The following is a 19,953-nucleotide window of genomic DNA, read 5'->3' on the forward strand; positions in this document are numbered from 1 at the left end:
TTTAGACCTTACTGATTGAAATGGTTATGCAAATGGGGCATGTAAATTGTCAATGTATAAGTGCAGCCCAAAAGTGTGTTGGGTGACAGGTCATCTGAGGAGGTCACCTTCTTATCAGGAGGTGTTAAGTGATGGGGGAGGGCTGAAGATGTATTTGTAACCTCATCATCTCAATCTGTCTTCCAGGTCGTTGGAAGTTCACTACTTTTTGTACATGATGGCAGTGGGAATGCCAATGTGTGGCTGATTGATTTTGGAAAGACTACCCTTCTCCCTGATGGGCAGACACTGGATCACAGAATCCCCTGGCAAGAAGGCAACAGGGAAGATGGGTACTTGTTGGGGTTGGACAATTTGATTGGCATCTTGGAAAGCATCACTGAAAGATGAGTTGAGAATGGCACAAAACTTGCCGGGCTTCTCTGTAATTTTCTGCTTAACTGAAGTAGAAGGAAACTCAGTTAGAAGGAAACCTTTAAGTCTAAGCTCCTGAGGTCATCAGTGCAAAGGAAGCTACATCCAGAAGCCAGCAGTTAGTGATCAAAATTACTTTGCATCAGCCCTCTATGGATGTAAACAAATAACTCCAGATTGGTCTGTATTGCACCAGATGAACTTGAGACTGGTCCTCAGAGAATGAAGATCTCCATACTTGGGAATCACACCAGCATGAGTCAAGAGGTCTGTGTGGTAAACCAGAATGATTGTGATTTCTGGCAAAATTGGACTCCAGATTACTTCTTAGTGAACCAGGGCAAATGCTTGGGGATTCAGGACAGAAAAAAACATTTTTTCAGGGAACTGCATAGTTTTGGAACCAGATTGTTTTTTTCCTCTCTAATTCCAAGTCTTCTTGCACCTGTGTACACTGTAGATTGGACCAACAACTTCTACCGCATTATGTTACAGTGTGAACAAGGTGGGTGATAATCAGAAGAAACCTGGAGCAAAGGGAGACAGCAGTTTGTAGTGGCTTGATGTGGCTAACTGCTGTTGACCATTCCTCCTCTTCCCCACCCTAACCTTACTTCTATCCAAGAACAGCCTTGGCTTTTTATGTAGCTTCTCAGGAGATTACAAGTACTCTAGGGAGAGAATAGCAACCTATGGTCTCCAAAACCATTTGACTTTCCAACTGGGTAGGCTGTTGAAAATGTTAGTAGCTTGGCAAGTTTGGCCTCTTGCAGCTGAACTGCAGTTCCGAAAATCACTAATGATATTTCACACACAGATCAGGGAACTAAGTTTTTTTTTCCAAGGCTTGTTTATTTTTAAGGATAAAACCCCTATACACAAGCACACAGATGCACGCACTAGTAATCAGCAAGCAATGTGATCTCTTAAGATCATGATTTGACTGTCTCCTAATATATGTGACTTCTTGGCCATGTTCCTGTTCTCAAATACAATGCTGCCACTTAACTATATAAACTGGCACAGCAATCAGGATGGTAATGTTTCTGCATTCACAGCATTACACAATGATGAAATAATTCCCAGGCATCCTTCCTCCTAGGTATCAGATGTTAAATCCAGGCAGTTTGGGTGAAGGGATGTCAATATATCACATCCTCTAGTCCCTGTCTGGAATTACAGGATGATCTGTGAATAATTCTTCTTTTGCTGTGGTTCAGGCACAGCCACAGAAAATTCACAGTTTTTAGGTTAAGAAGACTGAAGTGTTTTCTTGTAATGGCTTCACATACCTTCTCCTTGGTTTGCTCCAGTCACTTGAACAGTTCTTTAAATACTAGCAGTGTAAATACTATCATTAGTCTCATGTTCACTCACATTCCAGGTTTTAACATTAATAGTGTGATGATGCAGTTTTCAAAATGTGGACTAGACTTGCATTGCTACTTGGTGGTTAATCCTCTTACAACATCTAAAGCTAGTAATGCACATTGATCAGAAATTGCTGTCTTTTGCTGTCGTCCTGTGCTCAGGAGAGATTCTGAGAACTTTTGGATATATGAAGCTGACTCCATGCTTTGAGAAACTGCTACTTCAATAATAATCATTATCATGAGCAGAAAAAACCCTGCAGACTTCAGATCTGGAATGAAAGCTATGTATAACATTTGTAATTAGAACTGAAGAGCCTAAAATAATTTCTAAAAGGAGTTACTTTGGATAACACACTACTGTACTAAAAGATCAGTCAGATTTACTTTTTCATCACCTCTAAACAAAACAGCAGTATTAAAAATTGAAGCTCAATTGTCACATAAAAGTTGGATGACTTTGAGTAGGTATTCTGTTAGGAAGTAATAATAACATGTGGAAACATTTCATCCTAAACCAGAAGTTGTCTGAAACTGGTAATTATTTTTGCAGTTCACTGCAAATTCAGATGACCTCTGTGGCCTCTCAGAGTCTCTCAGTTTTATATGCATGATAGCATGTTAATGAATTTTCCACTTAAAAGTTTCAGAGGGTTTACACTGCCTTTTTTTTTTTTTTAATTGACAGTGAGCACAGATATCATTCCAGATGCCTCCTAACTTTTGAACTGCTATGAGATGACAAATGAATCTGTGGTGAATTTCATACAATTTAAAAGAAAAGTATTTTTCCTTTCCTGGAGCCAACAGATAAGCCACCAGATAGCAGTGCTTAAGGAGAATAGCAAGTAAATAGGTCTCACGGGGAGAACTTTAATAACATTACCTTTTTTATGAGACTTCAATTGCAAGCATTCCTACCATAATTAAAAAAATTATTAAAGTTAGACACAACACTGTGAAGATATAATTCCTTTAGTGGTTTGCCTAATTAATCTTCAGAGTTAAATTTATTTCTTCTGTTACCACACCTGTGAATCTTTTGCACCAGTGTAACTTATTTTCTAGAGGGGAGTTTTAGATGGTAGAGGTTGGTGTTCAAATGTCAGTTGAGAATTTAAGACAAACTTTTAGAATGACTGTTGGAAAGGTCAGGGAAAAATGAAAACCTCTGCAATAGCAAACTGTGGTCTGGAAACTCATTCTAGATGATACATAGTTCTAGCAAGTTAGTTTTGAAATGACCTCTTTGCCTTGCAAAGGGATCAGAAAGGAAGAAATCACAATCATCTGCTGTTGTTATGGAAAGGAGAGAAGTAGGCAGCTTTTCTTGGTAAACTGCCCAGCACAGGATTTCCAGCTGAGCACAGGAGTTCTCAGGGGGTGAGGCTATGAGCTCATAAGCGAACTACCACAGGGTATGTTAGGTACCTTGTTTCTCATCAGATGGACCAGAGGGCCTGTCTATGTACACTCACTTGCTAGAGTGAGGAAGCCTTCTTTCACTATGGAGTAAGTTGCCTTGAATAAGCTTATATTTACCAGAGAGTCAACATGATGCATTTGCACAGTCATGTAACATAGAAGAGCTGATGCATGATAACCAAGGTACTTGTTCACATGCAAGTCCAGAATGTAGTTCATTAATGCATCTGCTGGGATAGTGCCTCACTCTGGAGACACTGAGAGTGTGTGTGTTTCTGCAGCAGGGTAAGATATGCTGTCCCAGAGGCACTTTGGTGCTGAACGGCTGACTTAGGCACCAAGGTCTTTAAACTCACTGGTTAGATGCAGCAATGCTTGCTACTGTAGCTGCTGCATTCCTGTTTGAATCTGGAAGTAGGACTTCTCTCTCTCAACTTGTCATTGACTTGTTTTTTTGGCCTTGGACAACTAGGCATCAGTTTTGTTCCCATTTTACAGATGGGAACAGTACCTACTTACCTCACAGGAATGGTGTGAGGCCGTCCTTCACTATTGCCTGCCAGATGCTGTGAGATCCTTTGGAGGAAGGTGCAATATAGAAAGAAATGCACAAAGAGATACATCAGATAAGTTTAAAGATATTTGGGTGTTGAGGCCCCACAGGGACATAAATGTGGCTGAAATGTAACCAAAATGGTAAAAATTAAATCCCTCTGAATTTTGTACAGGGCGAAACTCACTTAATAGGATCCAGTTCCTATTAAAGGGAAGGATTTCAGTGGGAGTTGGACCAAACCCTTAAATATCTCAGAGGGCTTTTGCTATTTTTTTTATTGCTGTTGTTATTATTTGTTATTCTTAAGGTACTGAGATCAAATGGCCTATATCATCCACATGCATCAGTTCTGAACACTACAATGCAATGCTGACCATGGTCATTTTTGACATTGACTGTATTGGATGAGTGTTTGTTACTCTGAAGTGTGTATGCTACTAAATAAATGAGACTGAAGAAAAAAAAGCCGCTGTGGTTTGCTCACATTAGAATGATATATTTTCTTCCAGAAATTCCTGAGGGAAGAGACAAAAAGCTATTTATTTCAGTGTTTCTTTTGCTTTTAGTCTTTAGCATCTGGTATTTCCTAAAGCAAAACCAGTTCTAAGACAACTGGAAGCTAACACTGGAGCTTGATTCCAAACCCCATTGTATGTGTTAACTTTAGAATCTGATCCACACAAAGCTTGTTGGCTTCCTTCAAGGTCATCATCATGGCTAGGCTTCGCGAACGAATAGCCTATAGCATACAAAAAGTGTGCATAAAGAGGCACTTGTCAGACTCAGAGCAGTTAACTGTTCCACTGGGCAGTTTTGTATGGCCACAGGAAGGAACACTCAGCATGCCAGGACCAGCAACACTTCTCACCATGAAAGAGTGTATTCTTACCTGCGTGCAAAGTGTACTTAACAGAGAGGGAAGCAAATAACCACCATTAGTGTCTCTTTATTTTGTGTTGCAAATATAGAAGGATACACTTGTCCAGCTTTAAATTGCATAGAAGCAGGCATGTCATCTACTTATGTACAGTAGTCACCCAGAAAGGTAAGTTGGCAAGAAGTGCTTCCATGGTCAGAGGTAATGAGAAATCAAAACAAATTCAGATAATGTGATGGGAAGATGTTGGACATGATATCACTAAGGTCTCTGCATCAGATTGAGAAGGGTGGACAGCCAGGAGGAGAGGACACAACCATGGTTACAGGAGAAACAGTCTTACAGAGCTGTGCTGCTCAAGGGTCTAAGGAAGTGTGGTCCCTGGCTGACACAGCTGTGGAGATGCAAATACATTTGGGAAAACTGTACTTGCAGCAACAGCATCATTTTCTTCTTTTCTGAGTAAGTAGGGGGAGTGTACTGGAGGTGGAATAAGGTACACTTGTAAAAGCTCTTAACTATTTTATTAGTCCTGGAAAGCTTTCTTAGTGCACACCTGCCCATTGACAAATCAGTTGAGAAATTAGCTCAGGAAAAGGGTTGATATGAGGGAAGGACTTTAAATGTATATAAGTAAAAATTCTTTTCCTTTAAAGAGAAAGATGAAGATGTAAAGCACTTAAACTGAGATTATTGATATTCCTGCTTCTGATTTCTTTGTTACTTTTAAACGTGAAAAGAAAGCAAAGACAAAATGAAATTTGCATTATTTTGTTGATAAGTCCCTTCTTTAAAATGTAAGTATGAGGTTTTATGAAGCAACATAAAGTACTAATGCTGAACCCAGAAGAAAAACCAACTCTATACACTCAAATGCAAAACCAATTTGTTAACATGTTAAAAGACACTTCTGAGGAAGAGCAATTTATAATAACCCTATAATGGCTAATTTTGCAGTGGGAAGTGTTGGAAGACTTTTCACATGGCTAACAGGAGTGAATTAATCCCAGATCTCCAGCTCATGTCATTCCTCTAGGAAACAAAATTGCATTTTGACTTTCAGTTGCCAAAGTAATCTAATTTTGACACTATGGATTTATCTCATTGATTATGCACTAAAAGTGTCCTTAAAAAATGGTTTCAAGCGAGTTATATTTTGAAATTATAGCAATTGAGCATAATGAAATCTCTGATTGTATGAAGTAAGTTTCAGAATTTAAGGACTAAAGGTTGTAGTGTGTGTCATTGTTATTTTTCTTTTCAAATAATATGGTTTGAGCAGCATGTAGCATTCAGCATCACAACAGAAGCAATTTCAACATTATTTCCTCTGAGATATTAATTAAAAATTCATTATCTGTGAGGATTTTTAAAAAGCAGCTAAAAAAAACCTGTTGCAGGTCAAGATTCATGGCAACTATGCTGACAGAAGATTGTTCCATTTGAGAGAGTTAAGAGCTTGTATAAAATTTAGGTTAAGAGCTTGTATAAAATGCAGAGGCTTTTCAAATTCCCAGCTCTTTCTTTTAGTGCCCATTTGATATCTGCAGCTCCACATCTTGTCTTGTTAGAAGAGACTGCATCTGCCTTAGTACAGCCCTGAGCTACGTGCTATTGTAAACCATCAGAGTATGTCTAGGAAATAAATTATCAATTCATGCTCACTCAGCTCTTACAGTTGCTCTTCAACACCCCATTCTTCAGCACTCTTAGAGATAAGATCCTGGTCAGGATGGAGTTCTGTTCTGCCTCAGTGCAGCTTTGTCTATGTGTTTCCTGTACTACCTTGATGCAGCTATTCAGTAAAAACAGGTATTTGTGCAAAGTGCTGGACTTGCATTCTGTTTATGAAGTGAAGCACAGCTGCAGTCAGGATTGCCTGTGGCACTGGTAATACAACTGTGCTCTTCTCTCACTTTTCAATGGCTTACCTAGTTTTATCACTATCGGCCTTTCTAAATTTGTGACTTACATTGAGGCAAGTGCTGTGTATGGGGAAGACAGTGGTAGCTCAAGGTGGGTAATCATATGGACAGCAGAGATTCTACCTGCTTCTCACTGCAATCTTAGGGTGTTGTATAGCTATTTTATGAAGTAGCAGGCGCAAGACAGTTCTTTGTATTTTTAATGTAAAAATGTCTGTGGGAAGAGAAGGTGGTATAGTTAACTTCTCATGGCTTCTGAACAAGTCTCCTCTCTTGCCACCAATTTCCAACCTGTGCTGGTGGGTAAGGAGAAAACAGAGTCATATTGGGCCTGCAAAAGCATGATCATGACCACCAGTGCTCTGCTCAGGACAGAGCCTGTTACAAACAAGGGTTGGAAAGTGAGCTGGCATCATGTCCACTGCAGCTGAGCCAGGATCACTGCATTCTGCTGTGGCCTTATCACATATTCAGGGAGGAGGCAGCTGATTTGCTGATACCAAGTCGCAACTGTTGAAGAGTTTATTAGGTCACCTTTGGGGGAAAAAAATACTAATGCATAAACCATGCAACTAATATATTCTGAAAGGTAAGGATAAACTGATGAAATTCCAATTAACTAAGAGTAGATGTATTGATTTTTGACTGGAATGTTCCTGAGGTGGCCGTTCTGAAACATGACCAAAAATGTTAGGCTCTGCAACAGGAAAGAATGAGAAAATTTCCTGCTAAATGGGCTCTTCTGCCTCATCTAACTGGGCTGTAGCAACTCCTGGATGTAAGATAGGACAGGTGATAAGCTAAATGTGAGAGAAGCCAGAGAGCTAAAGCAAAGGTGAAAGGGAAAGAAGGGCAGGAGGCAAGGTCAACCATCTCCCTTGGTCACTAAGCTCCTCAGTGCTCACACCACTACTGCAATTTGCCCCACACAGAGGGACCCCTGTCTTCTGACCATGTGTCATTTCACAACATAGATTTGGAATTATTTCCGTACCATACAGGTCATTGCTGAAAGGTAGCCGTCATCACCCTTTGTGTCTGGAAATCACAGAAGATTGGTGTTAAAAGGGACCTCCAGAGATCATCTAGTCCAACCCCTCTGCTAAAGTAGGTTCACCTTGAGCAGGTTGCACAGGATCACATCCAAATGGGTTTTGAGTGTGTTTGGAGAAGGAAACTCTTCAGCTTCTCTGGGCAACCTGTTTCAATGTTCTGTAACCCTCGAAGTAAACAAGTTTTTTTTCTCGTATTCGGATGGAACGTCCTGCGTTTCAGTTTGTGCCTGTTGCCCTTTGTCCTGTTGCTGGGTATCACTGGAATGAATCTGGTCCCGTCCTCTTGACACCCGTTCTTAAGATATTTTTATGCACTGAAATGACATTATATAAAACTATTCATTCTAAAGTTAAAGGCCTAAAACTATAGGAAGTTTGGAACAGATACAAAGACCAACAAAGCATAAACCTGTGCCAAGGATGCATTTCACTGAGGATGGATTCACACTTCACTCTGTGCTTTTCTTTACCATAGGTCAGTAGTGTCCATCCCTGAATGATGTAAAGGACAGGAAGTCTGTGTGGTCAAAGCAAACCCTCTCCTATTAGCCTGTATCTTCAGACTGTACATACAGCTGACCACTAAGCGTAAAGCATGCACCAGAGAACCTCTTGCCTCAGAAAGAAACTGGAGTAGTCTACAACTGACATCTCACCACCCAACTTGATTACGCACAAAAGTAATGTAATTTGCCACTGTAGGTTGGCAATGTGACATTCAGGAGTGGTAGAAGGACAGAATGCTTCCAAGACTGTTCAGACTTAATCCAAATTCTTTGCCTTTTCTGTCACATTATTTTGCAGGCTTTAACCAGTAACCATCAGTTTAGATCCTAAGCAATCAAAGAAAGCCTTAGAAATGAGCTGTTTTCAAAACAAACAACTCTCTTTAACAGCAAGTCTGTGTCCTGTGCTTGCAAGGCAAGGAAAAATTCTGATCTGCTCACCTGTATGAAGCAAAGTCGTGGTTTTAGCTTTCTCAAATGGTCGAGCTACTCTACCTTCCTCTATAAAGAGCACCCCAAGTACTGTTTGCATTAGGTTTCCCTTCACTCTGCCCTTCCTTTGCATGACTTTCTTTCTACCTCAGGGACATGGGTATTAAAACCAAGAACTCCAGTACACCAAATGCTAGACAGTCACCCAAGAACCTCGGCTTAATGCTTCCCAACATAGCACAGGGAATTAATCCTGAATATCAAAGTTCTTACAAAAATTAAGTTCATCTCAAGTAAAGTCCATTTGAAGATAAAGACAGTCCATTTCTCATCACGCCATGCAGCTCTTGCTTTCTTGAAAAACCACCTGCCCCTTCAATGCCAGGAGCTGTGAGGAGAGCTACACCGTGAGGCAAGCAGCACATTTCCTTCACTATTCAAAGGGATACTATCAGCTCCACCAACTACTGCTTTTTTAATGGTAAATTTGTTTTCCTCTTCATTGCTTGTTTTCAAAGCACATGCTCAGAGGAGTCTCATTATTTTTTTTCATCTTTCCTACTGTTTCCTACTGCTTCCAATTTGAGCAATAGCTTTCACAAGGTCTACTAATAAAACAGATGAAAATATGGCTGCTATTTTTTTTTACTTCCCATATACTACATGAGAATTAGTAATTCATCAGGACTGTAAAAAGCTCTCAGGAATATAGCAGCCTTTGCATTTTGGTTGCTGCTGGCACAGCACACGTTTTTGGATTCTTCAGTAAGAATGAAAAACAACCTGTGTTCATCATTATTTCCATCCAAATGCTGTAGCTGGATGGTAGGTCCATTTCTTTTCACCTGAGCATATTGAGGAGGAGTCTATTCCTTGGGTATTCAGAGAAATGATGCCATTGTTCTCCACCTCTAAGCTGGAACATATTTGAAGGACAGAGATAGAAAGGCAACTATCTTTAACGATCTGGGGATCCAGCAGGTAGATGGAGGAAGCAGAACATTGCTGATGTTGAAACTTCAGCCATCTGAAGGAGTTAAAATGGAGGAAGTAAGTGAAATAGGAAGCAATCCTTCCAGACACACACATTCCCTGATCCTGGGAAGAACCATTTCTGCTATACTGGAGTAACACTCAGGTCATCTGACAAAGACAGACCAGAGTCCCTCTCTCTTGATGTTTTCTCTGTTTTATAAAAAGAGTTTTCATCTCCATGCGGGCTGGAGCCTCTTAGCACAGCTGCTCTGACTTCTCCTAAAGCTAATGGCTGGTGGTCAGCACTATAGCACAGGTCATCATAAGCATAATTTGCATTGCCACAGGGGAAAGTCTGGAGTTTCACCAGTTCTATCCCACTGATATCCAGGTGAGGGCAGTTGTTTCGACTTGGAGATGCTGGAGATGTCCGAGAGCTAGGAGAACTGCAATTCCCATCAAAGCCTGAATCTTCCCGCTCTGGATTTGCTTTGAGCTTGGAGCTGGGGCTGAAGTGACAGATATTCTCTAGCACCCATGATCCATAGGTTGGGTTCCAAAGATTTTTTGTTTTGTTTTTAAGTCTGTGGGCTGCTGGATTGGTGAGGTCCAACTTCTGGTTTGAGGTCTGCTGCAACCACGACCCACTGTTGAAATCACTGAGACATGGCAGGCTGGGTCCTCGGGCAGTCCGGTTGCTCAGGTTCTCCACCAGGAGCTCTTGTGGGCATTGTACAAGTTTGTGCCCAGCATGGTGAGATTCCACTGTTTTAGGTGTTGTCTGAGGTGTGAGAGAAGGGCTTACTAGCAGCGGCACCATCCCACTGGAAATGTTTGGGTGGATGACCATAGTCCCTTCATCCTCTGGTGTGGGGTTACACTCCATGGGCAGCTCAGTGTTGATCACATCAGGGTCCTTAAAAGCAGAGACAAGAATCAGTTACACCTCCAGAGTGATTGTCACATCTGCACTTTAATAGAAATATCTATGAGATTGAAAAAGGTTTTGGCAGAGACTGCCATCAGGTTTGGGCAATATTCCTGCACATTGTAAAAGGTGCTATGTTTCACCTGGATATCACATGCTGTTGGGATTTGCAAAAATGCCCTCTTATCTATATGCTTCCTTTGAGCAGAGGCTGTGCTTTATTGAAATCAGTGGCTAATCTGCGGGTCACTAGTATAAAATTTCTCCTTTGGAAAGTTGGATCCAGACCTGTAGCTATAAATGCTATTAAATGGTGAACTCAGCATGCCATTTCATTCCCCCTCTCCACTCCATAACTATTCAGCTATGGCTTTTGAGCAACATTAGGCAAGGTCAGAATATGGACCTTGAAAAAGATTCTAAGTACCTTATTGTGAAATGAAGGACATTTTGCTACTGAACAAGCTGAGAGCTAATGGCATCCACTTGCACAGGAACAGTATATTTTCATTTTGGCTGGGCTGAAGATGGGAGAGTGAGGATGGATATTGGAAAAGAGCAGTTGAGCCAACAGCACCACCACAACTGGGAAAGTAATTCTATCAGTCTCTCAGGACTCTTCACTTGTTTTAGGGACTAAAGCTAATGAGCTAATGTCTTTGGATAGTTGGCATTCCATGGATTATCATCCTCCTAGATACCAAAGAGCAATACCTGTGTGCAATATTTGATTCTTTCCAGGATGGTAGAGAAGTTTGGCCGATACTCTGGGCTGTGCTGCCAGCACTGTGTCATGATCCGGTACCTTAAAGTAAGTAAAAAAAAAAAAAGAAAAAAAAAGTATTGATCAAGAAAGAAAATTACGAAAAAAGTGTCTCAGTATGAAGTGATCATGGGTGCAAGGAAGGACACTTGGTACATGGCCCAAAGAAGGAGAACAAAAGTGGATATGTCATCCCTGGATCCTGTCTCATTAGGGAACTACTACTTAAAGCAAATCCTATAGTGCTCTTACCTGTATATAAGAGGCAATAGCTCAAGAGATGTTTAGTAATACCCACCTGACACTGAGGGCAGTCACCATTCCCTGACTAGAGGTGTCTTTGTCTACATGTGTGATACCTGCTACACCTTAGCTTGTGAGAGTAAGGAGATACTTACACTGGTCCTGGACAGTTTTTTGGCGGATCCATTCTTCCTCCACTGGTGACAAATTCCAGCACTTCTTGGTTAGTTTTGCAAGGGTAGGGCATGTAGCCTAGAGAGAAAATCTCCCAAAGCAGCACACCAAAGGACCTGTGGCAGAAACCAGCCAACAAATACCGATTAGGTTTCATTGGTGCTCCACAAACCTAGCATGAAGCTGTGTAGGTAACACCACAGCAACGACCTTTCAAAGGTGCAGTCCAACCACAGTAATGTGCAATTAGTGTGATTATGAGTCAACTTTTACAAAAAAAACCCCAATCAAAACCTTTGCTCAAGCTCCAAGACTGTGAGAGTGTAAAATCCAGGCTTTCCTTTGTTTGAGGTCCCTTTTTGGAGGCACCAGCTGGAGCTGTTATTTTGTTTTTGCACCATAATTAAATTATTTTAAGGATCCAGATGTCTGAGACTCTGCTGTGGGAAACCTGGGGCTGAGTTGGTGAGGAAACCTGGTCTAACTATGTGAGTGTGGTGTGTGTAGGTGCCAAGGGGCCTTTTTGGAGCTTAGGTGGTGCGAGTGTGACTGCCAGCATGGCTCCTGGATGGTCAGACAGGAAAATTTCCTTGACAATTGAATCAGTGTTTGGGAACAAGATGCTCAAGAATAAAATCAAATAAGAGACATCCAATGAAACTGAAAGGTAGCAGCATTTATTTTTTTGTTCTGATTAGGTTGTTCTCCTTTTTTACATCCACAGGTTAGATAGGCAGTGCCACTGGAAATTATGTATGACCAGACACAGGGAAGTCAAGAGGATTCTGCCAGAACTTCAGCAGGGTCAGAATTTTAAGAGTCACTATTTGCTGCAAAGGTCAAAGTAATTTCCAGTACATGCATGTTACTTATAATAGCCTATTACAGGAACTATGGCACTTTCCTTCAAAATACTTAGTACTGGCTGCGCACAGTTAGGCACTGATAAGCAATTCTGTGTCTTCCGGCATCACTAACTTCAGGAAACTGGGTCAGTGTGGCATTTAAGGGAATGTCTCAGTACAGTATATTGAAGAATCTACTGTACAGAGAAAGAGGCATTCTTAAGCAACTGGAAAGCTTCCATTATCCAGCAATGTGCATGAATATACAAAAGAGTAATTCTGGGTGGTACAGAGAGTCACTTAAGAGGTATTTAAGCAGGCCTTGTCACTGAAGGAAACTGAGCGGCAAATACTGAGACCTGAGGAAAATGTCTGATGGTATTTCTCTGGATTTTTAACTGAGACTTCTAGAGAATCTAATCTCCTTTCACTTCTCACTTCTTGATTGGCTTCGTATGATACTCTACATTTATGCACGGGAAGTTTTTGTTACCTTCATTTACATTAGACTTCTTAATTCTTTTCAATTCTTTGGCCATGCTTCTACTGAATGAAGTGGGAAGATTCTCATATTTTTCTAGGAAATTCTGACATTTTTTTAAGGTTCCTGCTGAGCAGACAATTTTTTTCTTGAGCAGTACCTTTCTTGATGCTGATCAGTGAGTAGCAGAAGTGATTAAAAGACATTTATTACCAGGTATCAGTCTTGGAGGTGAAAATACCCTCTAGAAAAGCTTCTGGTGGCATCCACTTTACAGGAAGCATAGCTCTTCCTCCCTTGCGGTAGTAACTTGCTCTGGGAAATATAAAATGCACAGAGAATGTCACACAGCACAAAAGGGCTTCAATATATAAAAGATCTTATCACCACAGTAACATCAGCTGGGGAGTGCCTACGGCAATGGGAGCCAAGTGAGAAAGAGGAAAAGTCATCAACACAAATAGTACATTGAAGCAGTATTTTATATCCTCTTTGCAACTGAGATGGAAACTGAGGATGTTTAGGTGCACAGCTGAAGACACCAAACCTGGCAGGGTGTTGATGCAGCAAGTCTTCTTGACATTAGAAACTGAGAATTATGGTTGTTGTGGGGTATTTTAATTTAAGATTACTTATGATCAACTAGCTAATAAATTTGTCTATGCTTGGTTTAATGTCCACATGTGTTTGCATTTTCCTGGGGCCACAGTTGAAGTGGATCGGCTTGTAAGCATGAATGTGATAATTTACAGCCTGTTAACACCAATTAGTTAACTGGTCATCAAAGTCAGACATATAATGGATGGTACCACTGCTTTACCAGCAGACAGTTCAAATTGGTCAAAATGATACAAATTACAGAGATACTCACAGGACTCAAACTGCCTTCCACTTACCTGTAAATATCCCTGGCCATCCCGAAGTCACCAATTTTGGCTATTCGTCCTGCTCCAGTACAGGTCAAAAGGCAATTCCTTGCAGCTATATCTCTTAAAAAAACATAAAAATCTAATTCTAAACTCTTAAGTAGTTAAAGGAATAAAGAAAGAACATTAGACCTTGTCCTGCAAGTCTCAGTTGAGTCATCTTTACACAAATGAGAAGAGTCTTGTTAAAAAAAGAAATAATTCCAGCTACATTATAATTCTTATTAACCACAACTCTTAAACTGCATATGGATTATATGTTCTACCCAGTGTTTTCCAAACACTCCTTACTCCCATCTTCTTTCACTAAGACAGAAAACAGCATGAGTGTTAGAAGAGGGAAGATATCTCCCATGAAATCAAGCAAAACTTCATATGGGAGCAGCTACTTGATGGGTGCAGGTTTAGCTTGTGAGAAATGGCAGTGATGCCTTCCTGGCCACAGCTGAAGGATTTGTGTTCATTTTAAATATGCATTCTGTAAAAAAACTCATTAAAAATCATAGCACTATGGGGGTCCTGTTGACTGCCAAGAAAAATGAGCTCCTTGAACAACTCATATGTTTCTTCCCAGTGCCAGCCTTGAAAAATCCTTCAGGATTTGGAAGTCAGGCTCAATTTTCTCTTCCATTATCGGCTGTGACTCCTAGATGACAATACTTGTCCTTAGTGACCTCTCTGCAACCCCACTACATTACTTTTCACCCCTAGGATACCTGATATCTATAATGATATCCATCACTTCCCAACCCACTCTAAGGAATACTGACATCACTAGAAATACTAATACAGAACCTGAATGAAATTCCTTCTATACCGATTTCCTGAATTGTTGGCAAAACAAAATTAATCCATTCCCAGGTTGCTTATGTTAGAGATCTAATAGTTCAGAAACTGACCCAAAGGGTTTTTTTAAAGTGATATGATGCTGTTAAAAGGATATTACTATTACTGTAAGGATTTTTAAAAAATAATACCACAGCAATTAACTCAGAAGTTTCCAGTTAAAATACTGATCCTCTCTTGTAATTATTGAGATCCAAGACCCAAAAGTTGTTGCAAGTTCTTACTGCTCTTTTTTTAGTGACAAAACTCTAACACTTTTTCACACAAACTTCTTTATTGTTCCAATGTAAAGTAGCCTGAAAACTGTTTCATGGGATCTAATCACGAAGCCATAACATATTACCATACCTCAACCTCACAGCCTTTTGCTCTGATTGCTGCTTGCCACTTGTTTCCCTAAGTTTCTCCAGTCTCTACCCACTCTAGCCTATTTCTGTCTCTTTGCTATGTGCAATGTCATGCATATGTAAACGTGCTTGTGCATGTGGGTGAATCAGTTCTCGACTCACAGATCTCTAGACTGCATGTCAGTTTAGTTAAAGCCTGACCCTCTTGTGCAGGTCTCTCCTCTGCTTTACACATAAGGGCTGAACTCAGCATGCAGTTCATAGTAAGGAATTCAGTTGTATGCTATGCCTGGAAACATTATGAGCTGAAACAGTTCATAGTCAGAAGCAAAGGAGTCCAGTGTCCAGCTGGGAGTTAAGGATACCTAAAATAACTTTTACCTCTTCTATAATATTTTATTCTTATTTGGAGCTTGCCATATCAACAGGTTTTTGCTCTACAAAAGAGAGAATAAAAAGTGTGAACAGACAAATATGGGCTTCCCAAGACCACATAGCAGGTCAGCCACTGAACTGGGAAGGAAGCCTGAGCTGTTTTTATCTCCTATTATCCCTGTTCTACTCTTCCCTAGTCATTGCCTCAAATATGATGGGCTGTTCTGTCCTGGTGGGATAGGGAAAGCATTTAAGTCAAGATAGGGAGATCAAACAGCCAACACAGAGTGACACTACCATCTAGTGGACTACAGGGCTCATCTCAAATGTCTTTACATTGCAGGCACCTGAAAATTAACACTTAAACCTGCTCACTTTGGATGGAAGATTCCTTTCTCTCCAGCAGTGCAAAGAACAGTGCAGAACCTAACTCCTAACAAAAAACAGGAGACCCTCCTGGACATCTAGGCACAAGCCTGTGTTGGTAGGGGAAATATCTTTCTCCCCCCTGGAGATTAGTCCTGTCTAATCCACTACAAATTAAATCTGTATGAGCCTCATGCACCTGGAGATACATCAAAAGGGACTGTTTCTCCTCACCTGTGGATGAAATGATTCTCTTCCAGATATTTACAGCCACAGGCAATATCCCTAGCTATGTTCAGCAGGTCCTGCATTGTTAGCATGGATGGCCGATTCTGGAAAAAGACACACAACAAATAGTAAGGGCAGAATAGTGGAGCAGAAGAATATAGTTTAGCCAGGGGATAAACAGAGAGGGGCAGAAGAAGGGAAAGGGAGGAACATACATTCAGGATGGTGGAAGGGTTAAATGAGTCAAGCAAAGAGGAACATAAGCAGATCAAAGCAGAGTGTTAGAAAATGAGTAAACTCTTAGTTAAGACTTTCAGAAAATTTCCCCTCTCTTGAGCACGGTACATGAGTGCAAGCTGGTGAGAGATACATGGCCTGGCCTGAATAGCCTAGTAAAGGGTAAATCAAAAGATGAACAGGTTTAAAAGGTAAGATGGAAGAGAAAAAAATCCACTCACTTGTAAAGAGTGAGTCAATAAACTATCAAGAGAAATTAGCACATGAACTCAGAGAGAGAGCAAAGATGCTCAAGCACACATCTCTGCACCAACAGTCAGCATTCATCAACATATCTGTTCTTGCAGAACAGCGATTACCCTCAGGAGCAGTATGCAAAAAAAAAGGGATGCTTTACCACAGGACTCCAGGACTGGTACGCGCTTGCATGAAAAATGGGTAGAGCCCTTCCCAAATCTTCATTCGCGAAGCCTAGCCAGGACTGGTACTAACCATTCACCATCTGCACTTCCCTAGCTAAGAATAATAAACAAATGTTTCTCCAGGAGCCCTGCTTATTTTCACCCCATCATTTATTTATCCATAGGGAAATTTTCTCCGTTTTTCTAGGAATTTCTTTATTGCTCTCAGGAAGGGTGGGGAGAAATTTTTACACAGATGATCAGAAATCAGAGATATATCAAATAAATTAGGCTCAGCTCTTCAACTAGTATAAATTTGTTTATCTCCATAGGGTGCTGATGCACACCTGCTGAGGACCTAGTGCTATGAATTCTCATTATTACGTATTAGTGTTATAACTTCAGTTCCTCATGTACCATCACAGTGCACAGAAAACAGGCAGACATTGAAGAAAGAAAACCCCTTAATTTGTAAACCAGTTGACAGAGAACTCTGGAATGATAGGATAGGATTTTACTCTTTCCTCCTCAGTTACTAATAGCCTGCAGTTCTGGCCTTGCTTTCATTTTGTCTCACTGACACCTTCTTACTTCAAGCAAACAGACATAGGTATCCAGAAATCTGTAGGAGCTGGAACACGCACAGAGCCTAGCTTGACTTCAGTGCCTTTATCCAACTCATAAAAATATAAAACCAGTCATACTAAAGTGAACCACAAGCCTAGCAGGGAAGTTGTCTCACCATCCTGGGTCGATTCTGCCGAAGAAAGCTCTTCATATCTCCTCCAGCCATGAGCTCAAGCAGGATGAAGCGAGGCAGCGTCTGTAGGCTGACACCAATGCATTGCACGATGTTCTGGTGATTGAACTTACTGAAAGCCAACAGCGCAGCAACATGGAAGAGAAAGATAGCATTAGTGCCTGGCCATCATCCATCACACTCTCACTGTGCCTTGATCTTTGACAACCTGTATTGAAGCAAATCCTGATGCGGTACAAGTTACCAAGAGAACTTCAGCCATATCAAAGTGCCTCTCTGGTTATGACAGTCCCAAGACCAGAGCTATGCCTGGTTTTGCCCATAGAAAGCCTTCAACAGAAGGTATGAAGCTAAAAGCAAAGCAGAGCCTTCTGTCTGTGAAGACAGAGTTTGACGGACTCACAGACTGAAAGAGGAGAGTGACATCAGAGGGATAGGAAAGTTAAGCATGCAAATTTTATTGGCATTTGTGAAAAAAAGCCTTGACTGATAGGGATTTTAATTCAGCATTGGTTATTTTAAATATAGTGCCATCTAGTTTGGTGGACTCAGTTCTCTGTTTAGTCTACCAAAGGACTCAGTTCATATCTACTGCAGCAGCTGCTTATGTGATGGCTTTCTGCTTTTTACAAAAGAAAGCTGAGGTTGTCAAAAAGCTCAATAAGATTCAGTCATTAGACAGCAACATCTTCCCTTAGATAGTGATTACCTGGATAATACAGGAACTAAAAATAGAAAGGAAACTGGGGAAGAGAAAGAGTTGTGTGCTACTAAGTGAATCAAGGCACTGTGTAATTGATTAAAATTGCTCTTTAAAAAAACATACATCAATGTTACTTCCTGTTCAGCTGCCAAAGTTCTTGCAGACTGTGGGAAGTGGCACTATATCATGAGATTCATGCTTTAATGGCAGAAAACAAGCATCTAGGTATGAGCTGGGCCAGACAATGACGAGAGGAACTTCATGTTGCACAAATTCAAAATGCATAAATTCCAACGACTTACAATGAACCCTGACTATACTACTATTTTAAAGCCACTCTTGACTATACTGTTGTTTTAAGTTATGTATTTGTGTTAATGTAAATTCCAAGACTGGAATACTTAAAGTACAGGTGGTAGTAGGAATGGCTGTCTATTATCTTTTCCAGGCAGGTTTTATAGATCTTACAGTTCACTGTCAGAAGGTCATGCAGATGGGACCTTACAAAGGTTCTGTTAAGCTTGCAAAGGCATCAAAAGCCAGAACACATCTAAGAAAAGTGGATGCACTGAGAGAAGGACTTTGTTCCACCTGTGCAAGCTACACGGACAGAGCCATATTCACTACCTTATCCCTGCAGAGGTTTCAGAATATATCACTCAGCTATTTTTGTGTAAAGAAAGGGTAAAAGCCCAGGACCTTCACTGCAAAAAGTGCTTTCTTATGGCAAACAGTTCTGCACATAGGAACAGCAAAAAGGCTGCACGTACACTTAGCTACTGACTGAAAGCCACAATGGGAAAAGCTTTTCACAGTTTCTCCTTCAGCTGCTAAATCTGCTCCTATAAAAACTCTTAACTTTTATTTGCAAGAGATAATATAGCTTAAGCCCTAGCACCTCAGCCTAAAAAACGTAACTCCCTGGCACACAGCCTGTGTTGTACCATTATGGTGCTGGTCTTGCAGAGGCTGAACATCTCAGTGACTGCACAGGTGGCTCTAATCTTTATCTTTCCTATTGCCTTCCAATTTGTCATTGAAAATTTACTTAGCAAGGGCTTTAGGACATGAATTATATTTATTAAGAGGGTAATAGGATTCTTTGAAAAGAGAAATATTTCAAATGCAGAACATATTTGTAAAAAATGTTGTGCCTTCTTACTCCTCTGAACAAGACCAACCAACAGAAATTCTGTTAAATTGTTGTAATGTTTTTTGGGTGGGATAGAGTTACTTTTCTTCACAGTAGCTCATGTGGTGCTATTTTGGATTTGTGATCAAAACAGTGTTGATAACACATTGGTATTTTAGCTACTGCTGAGCAGTACTTACACAGCATTAAGGTTTTTCACACACACCTCCCTCCCCCTCAGTGAAAAGATTGGAGGGGAACAAGAAGTTGTGAGGGGACACAATCATTACAGCTGGCCCCAAGTGACCAAAGGGATATCCCACACCATATGGCATCATGCTCAGCAATGAAAGCTGGGGGAAGAAGAAGGAAGGAGGGGAAGGGTCATTCGGAGTTTGGCATTTTTCTTCTCAAGTAGCTTTTACACGTGATGGAGCCCCATTTTCCTGGGGATGCCTGAACACTTGCCTGCCCATGGGAAGTACTGAATGACTTTAAAATTACTTGTCTTGCATGCACAGATTTTGCTATATGTATTAAACTGTTTTTATCTCAACAATGAGCTTTGTTTCCCTTCTTATTCTCTTCTCCATCCCACTGCTATGAGGGGCCAAGCTGCCTGCTGGCATTAAACCACAAGAGATGGGCAACAAAAGGACCTGA

The 19,953-nt window shown here is 40.7% G+C and overlaps 2 protein-coding genes across 3 annotated transcripts in view; one reads left to right on the forward strand and one right to left on the reverse strand.

Moving 5' to 3' along the window:
- Positions 1-512, forward strand: part of ITPKA (inositol-trisphosphate 3-kinase A) — a 37,046-nt gene extending 36,534 nt beyond the window's left edge. For both annotated transcript variants that reach the window (XM_027706554.1, XM_027706562.1), the window contains one exon: positions 187-512. In XM_027706554.1, coding sequence (XP_027562355.1) covers positions 187-390 — 204 coding nt within the window. In that variant the 3' untranslated portion in view covers positions 391-512. The remainder of the gene's footprint in view (positions 1-186) is intronic.
- Positions 513-8,082: 7,570 nt separating this feature from the next.
- Positions 8,083-19,953, reverse strand: part of LTK (leukocyte receptor tyrosine kinase) — a 94,651-nt gene continuing 82,780 nt past the window's right edge. The window contains exons 23-29 of the mRNA XM_027706577.1: positions 17,438-17,567; positions 16,064-16,161; positions 13,866-13,958; positions 13,183-13,284; positions 11,625-11,759; positions 11,178-11,268; positions 8,083-10,451 (exon numbers count right to left, since the gene is read on the reverse strand). Coding sequence (XP_027562378.1) covers positions 9,678-10,451; positions 11,178-11,268; positions 11,625-11,759; positions 13,183-13,284; positions 13,866-13,958; positions 16,064-16,161; positions 17,438-17,567 — 1,423 coding nt within the window. The 3' untranslated portion in view covers positions 8,083-9,677. The remainder of the gene's footprint in view (positions 10,452-11,177; positions 11,269-11,624; positions 11,760-13,182; positions 13,285-13,865; positions 13,959-16,063; positions 16,162-17,437; positions 17,568-19,953) is intronic.

The sequence above is a fragment of the Neopelma chrysocephalum genome, unplaced genomic scaffold (assembly GCF_003984885.1).
Source record: "Neopelma chrysocephalum unplaced genomic scaffold, ASM398488v2 Primary Assembly neopelma1_24, whole genome shotgun sequence".
In the NCBI taxonomy this organism is placed as follows: domain Eukaryota; kingdom Metazoa; phylum Chordata; class Aves; order Passeriformes; family Pipridae; genus Neopelma; species Neopelma chrysocephalum.